Source organism: Helobdella robusta, assembly GCF_000326865.2.
Source record: "Helobdella robusta unplaced genomic scaffold HELROscaffold_39, whole genome shotgun sequence".
NCBI classification, from domain to species: Eukaryota; Metazoa; Annelida; class Clitellata; order Rhynchobdellida; family Glossiphoniidae; genus Helobdella; species Helobdella robusta.
In genome coordinates, this window is record NW_008704865.1 from 286980 (window position 1) to 293358 (window position 6379).

Here is a 6379-nt window from a genome sequence, read left to right on the forward strand (position 1 = left end):
TACATTACGTTAATTACAAACATCACGTGACACGTGTACATGCACATCTCCACAGGAAATAAATAGAAAAAAAACAACTGCTGGAGAGTGTATGAATCGTCTTTATCGTTAGAATGTACAATGTCATATACAGAAAATCGCTATGAATAAAAATAAATTTCATAATTAGTATATACAGTGTACCTTACTTACAAAATACAAATAAACCATACAATACACACACACAGATACAGATATATATATATATATATAAACAGTTGTTTAGTAAAGTTACAACTTTTCAGCGTTGCTTAATTTAATTTTGTGACTGATGTTGTGACCTTCCCAAACAACTGTATATCTGATAGCCTGAATCCTGAATAAACATATATATAAATATATATATATATGTGTGTGTATGTATATGAGACTGGTACAATCACAAAAAACTTAGTGTGTGTTTACGTGTTGTGGAAAGAATAGGAAACAGATAATAATAATAATAATAATAATAATAATAATAATAATAATAATAATAATAATAATAGTAATCAGCCACAACACAAACATGGCGGCAATGAGAATGTCGAATATAGTGAATGCATTAACGTAATAAATTAAATTCCAACTAATTGAAAAATAATTTATTTTCTAGTAATTAATAATCAATTACAGTAATTTTTCAGTAACCAATAATCATACATCAATTACATTACGTTACATCACGCTACGTTAATTACGAACATCACGTGACACGTGTACAAGTACATGCACATCATTGACATTGGTATTATTAATATCAATCGTAAATTAATATTAACTTTGTAATTAATATTTTAATTAACGATTCTTTTGACGAATCAGCATGGGCAAACTGATTGGATTCAACTTGAATTGGTGGTTATTGCTACCCCTGCTGAATTATCCAATTTTATTTTTTTTGCCTCTGGTTCACTGGTGGATCTGTCATTAAGCATATTATTATTATTATTGTTGTTGTTGTTGTGATAACTAATGTTGTTATTGTTGTTGTTATTTACAAAGTTTTTGCTGCAATTGTTGACAACAGTTAGTGATGAAGATTGTAGCTGATTGTTTTGTTCCGTGGAGTTGATACCCGAAGTTGATGATGATGATGATGTCGCTGTTAGTGGCTGAAAACTAACATTACTGACAACACCACCTCTGCCTGCATTGCCACTGTTACCGTTGCCAGTGCAGTTACTAACATTATTAGTTGCAACAACATCGCTTGTAGTACTACAGTTATTATTTGTGGAGCTAGTGTTAAGTGGTGAAGAACTACTGGCAACATTAGCAGATGCACTTGGAGAAGCAGTAGCAGCAGAAGCAGCAGCAGCAGCATTAGAAGCACTCGAGTTTCCAGATGATGACAATCTCTGTTTCATAGATCTCAAAATTGGTCTTCCAATGCCAGCAAAATTTTCATAAAGTTTCTCCATCTCCAGACGTTCTTGCTCCGTTGTCTTCTTTTCAACAGGCTTGCTAGGGATTGTATTGACGACGTGACTCGTTGACTGCGACACTCTCCTCTTAGGGGCTGTCATGTTGCCATGACGTTGCTGCTGCTGCTGCTGTGGTTGTGGCTGGTTGCCTGTTAACTTTTTGTACTTATTATTATAATTGGCATTCGTAGATGATGATGAGGAGGAGGAGGAGAAGGAGGTGGAAGCCGATGACTGTTGATTCTGCTGCTGCTGCTGATGATGTTGTACAGATGATGATTCTTCTCTCTTGAGATGGCGAGCGGCCGAGAGAGCCTGTAAAACAGTATGCAAAACATCCTTGTTGGCAAATATGTCTCGATGGTACAACACCATGTGTTCCTGGAAGTTTGGGCCGTTTTTCAAAGCTTTGTTGCAAATGTAGCACTGTTTCACCTGTAAAAAAATAGGATGGCAATATTATATTGAACAATATCCAACGTATAACTTTAAAAGACACCATAAGTCATTAACATCAAAAATTATGTCTGATCACAAATTTGTCATAAAATTTTATACAATAATAATAAAAACTATAACAGTCATGAACTCGTGAAAAATTAAAAGTTATCTGAACATATCAATCATAAAGCTAAAAACTACCTGGTACATATCCAACAATGTGATGTTGTGTCTTGTGCTCATATGATTCAGTGGATTGATGGTCTGACTCTCCCCACAGATGTGGCAAATAGGTGGGGTGCGACCTTGATTTCCTGGAGTTGATGAGGTCATTCCTGAAATTTTTACAAGAACAATGATAAAAATTTGATGGTATGAAAGTTAAATTCAACAAGATTAAAACTATTTTTGAACCAGGTGCCTGACATGTGGATGGAAAGATAATTTCTACCAAGTCATTAAGAACATTAAAATGAGCCAGACGATTTGTGATGGTCATTGAACAAACCAAAGTTTTAATAACATCACTTTTCCACCAATATTATATCAATGCACATCATCAAAAGCATAAAGTTTTCATAATTTCATCGCCACCACAGCCATTATCATCATTGCAATCTGACCTGTATTGATCCTGTGAACAATTGTAGCATGTTTGGCCAGTCCCTGATATGTCCAGAATCTTGAAGGGCACCTGTCACAGGACATGGTTGGCTCTGTAGATCCTCTGGCCGTGTTCAACTTTACTTTGTGCATTACCTGGTTCATTGTGTCAGTTTTGAAGTCATCTAATAAATAAAAGCAAAATGCCCTTAATCATAATTTAGAATTGTTGAACTTGACTAATTAATTAAATAATCTACACAATCTACAGAGAATCGTTTTCAATACATTTCGTTTGGTAACAGTATTTATATAAAAATAAAAGCAATTTGTAAATATAAAATAGCAACTGAAATAAAGACCTGATCATCAAATCAATAACTTATTTCAGAAAAAACAAATCGCAGATAAACGACATCCATCATTTCTCTCTCCTTCTCACTGACAACAAACCTGCAGATGGTTGAGTAATGATGCCCGACTACCCACGCTGGCACTACAGATTTCGCACGTCTCCATCTGGCCTGCATTCGCAGCTGATGTCATTTTCATTACACCTCGTCCATCTTTCACCATCTGTTGCTGCTGCTGTGACAGTACCGTTCCTCCGCTCACTGTGCCTGGTCAGTGAGAAAATTTTTTGACAATCGATGCTCATTAAATAAAATAGTGCATTAACCGAATAGTGACTAATTTTTATTTTATTGCTGTCTTGATGTATTTTGAGAACTTTTCAAACTAAAAACAAAAATGTGTGTTAGTTTTTATATGATACTTGAACAAAATTCAACTGAAAATTTCATGCCACAGTTAAAAAAACAATTGAATTTAAAAGGTATATAAAATTGAATGAATTGAAAATATAAATACACCAAGTTATATCATTCACCACTCTAAAATAAAATAATTGATAGCAACAAGAGACAATTATAAATCAACATGTAAGCACATCCTCAAATGTAAAATATTGATAAATTTATTTGCAAGAGACCAAACATTCTAATCACCTGACACTTGGTTGGAGTACATGGATGATGCAGACGACACCATTCCTCTTCCAATTGTTCCAGCAGCACCATAAACTCCTCCTCCAGCTTGTTGCTGCTGCTGCTGTTGAGAATAATAATTATTCTGCTGGTGATAATTGGAATAGTTGTTGTTGTTGTTGAGATAGCTGGAGTAGCGTTGTGTACTGGCAGCATAAGTTGATGGCTGGATGAATCTCCTCTTCAATGGGATGTCAGTATCAGCAGGAAGTGGCTGCAGGTTGCAGGCCAAGACAAACCTTTTTGAACATGTCAACATGTGCGAGTCGATCTTCAATTGATTTTTCGCTTCATATGAGCAAAAGGAGCATCTATAGGGAGACATCTGCAAAATGAAATTTTAAAATTGAAATACTATATTGTGATAATTAGTTTTAATTTTTATGGTGACAACTTTGAACCAAAAAATTTGGTTTCCCTGTAGTTTACTCTCAGTTTCATCTGTAAGCTCAACATTGAAAATTGAAAAGGTGAAATAATAATCAATGTTATTAATATTTCTACTCTTCTTTAATTTTATTAACAGACACATTTTTACCAAGCTACACACATTATAACTATGAAATGAAGTTTTAAAATTGTTTACAGTCCACCAGCAACTAAACTTCTTAAGTAAGACTATTTTCTTTTAAAGTTTCAATGACAATTGCAAAAGCACAAACCTTTTTCCTCAATCTGCCAATCATATCGTGATCAGTTTTCATGTGAGAGATGTAATGAGATGGCCAGCGAGATTTGAACTCCCTACAACAGCAGCAGACATGGGTTGATCCACTCTCCATTCTTCCATATTCCTGATGAAGTCGCATGACATTTAATGACTCTGTCGCAAACACTCGACATTTGCACCTGGTGACATACTGCTTCAGACTGTATGGAGCATTTCTAATTTCCTGTTTGGAATAAAATTCTTCCAATTTGGATAGCTGTTCCTTCTCTCTTTCATTCAATTTATTCTGGGCATCTTTAGATAGTTGTATTTCAACCAGGTCTTTGTAGACATGTTGTCGAACTAATTCAACTCCTAAATCGTGCAGTAATCTAGCAAATGCAGTCATAGAAGTGTCCCCAATATTGGGTCCTGATGAGGATGATGGGGAATTATTAATATCATTTTTGTTTGGTGTGATACTCTGTGTTTTGTTCTGTTGCCTAAATGACTGATCGTATGACTGGTTAGATTTAAATTTAGAATTAGATGGAGATGTTGATGACATATTTGGAGCTTTTGTATTTTCATCACTTTCAATGATGATCACATCACCGGATTCACTATCATCTTCTTTTTCGCTGGTTACTTCTTTTTTATTATCATTGATTTTTAAATCAACATTCTCTGATTTAACATCGGGGGTTAAGATTTCATCTTTAATTTTTTGTTTAACCCCATCTAATTCAGTTCGATCATTGGATGAATTGTCAACTGAAGTTTTTGCTGTATCACTATTTTCAGTTTTAACCTCACAATCTGATTTTGAAATATCAGGCTTTGATGACAGGGTTTCATCAATTTCCATTTCATTTTTCTCTCCATCGACTTGCTTAAAGCCATTATGTGATGAGAAAGTTTTAGCTTTACTTAAATCTTTTGTTTTAGAAGTATCCATATTTTCGGTGTTAATTTCAGAATTTTTCAATTGATTTTTACATTTTGTTTCGTTGTTAACTCCATTAATTTTTGTTTCTTCTCCTGGTGTGGAATGATTTTCAGTAATTTTTGAATCCTGTCTTACAACTTCGGAGTTAATATTTTCCTTTGTGTCCGAATTTTTGGGACTGTGACTTTCTTTTAACTTCATTTCAACGGTGGGTTCTTGCTCGTGTGTTGAATTTGACTCTGTAGCAACACTGCTCATATTTGGAAAATTTATCTGAAATGGTAAATAAATACAATTAAAAAACTGAATTTTCACGCCGCCATTCTTAGATGTTAGATTTCATTGATTGAAACAAAGAAGTTCACTAAACAAATTTAAAATATCCCGGTCGAACGTTATGTCAGTAATATACGCCAGTCACGTTGAATCCATTATTAAAAATAAAAACAAACTAGAACGGTATCCATTTATAATATCGGCCGGCCTAGCGATTAGTGAATTAGGAAATAAGAATTTGTCGAACGAGCTTATTAAACGAAAAAGAAAAATATAGTGCAACGAAAATAGGAAGAAAACTTACCTTTATTAGAGATCAATTCAACTGGAAACAAGACGAAAATAATTAATCATAGAAAAACTAAGATGGCCGACACTAATGAATATTTCGACGAGTTGATTTAAACTCACAAGAGAACAACAAGAAGACAGCAGGCAGGCATAGGGAGAGGCATGCAGGCATAGAGAACAACACATACAGAATAACGTGCGTGTACCAGCAACATACACAACATATAGAAGAGGGAGAGACATATATAGACATACAGTGCAATATATAAACACGCTTCGCAGTTGTGAGTGTGTGTTCTTGTGTGTGTGCCCGTGCGTGCGTGCGTACGAGTGTGTTTGCCTACCTACTATACACAGCTTGTATGTATTGCTTGTATGTGTAGCTATCCTTTGTATGCTCTGCATGAATTTTATAGCGCGCTTCCTCACATAATGGCTGTGCTACACGCACGCACGCATGCACACTCACACGCGCATTATTAATGCACGGGTTCACAGACACACAAACACATACGCTGTAGAAACTGGTACACAGGCATACACACACAGCTACGAGTGTGTTCATGAATATGCTGTGCTCGTGTTCACAAAGCGTCTACCACACTCGGTGTACGCGTGCGTGTACACTCAGATGTGTTCGTGTACACTCAAACGTGTACATGCATCGGTACATACACAC

General features: G+C 35.2%; 1 protein-coding gene across 1 annotated transcript; it reads right to left on the reverse strand.

Annotated features, from left to right (window-relative positions):
* Positions 1 to 863: 863 nt before the first annotated feature.
* Positions 864 to 5854, reverse strand: HELRODRAFT_192841 (hypothetical protein; the record flags this gene model as incomplete). Its single annotated transcript, XM_009024045.1, has 7 exons — positions 5714 to 5854; positions 4198 to 5406; positions 3497 to 3860; positions 2943 to 3109; positions 2510 to 2645; positions 2088 to 2221; positions 864 to 1880 (listed from the first exon to the last, which is right to left on the reverse strand). Exons 2-7 carry the CDS (start codon positions 5389 to 5391, stop codon positions 864 to 866), a joined length of 3012 nt encoding a protein of 1003 aa, XP_009022293.1. The 5' UTR covers positions 5392 to 5406; positions 5714 to 5854.
* Between the last annotated feature and the right edge of the window lie 525 nt (positions 5855 to 6379).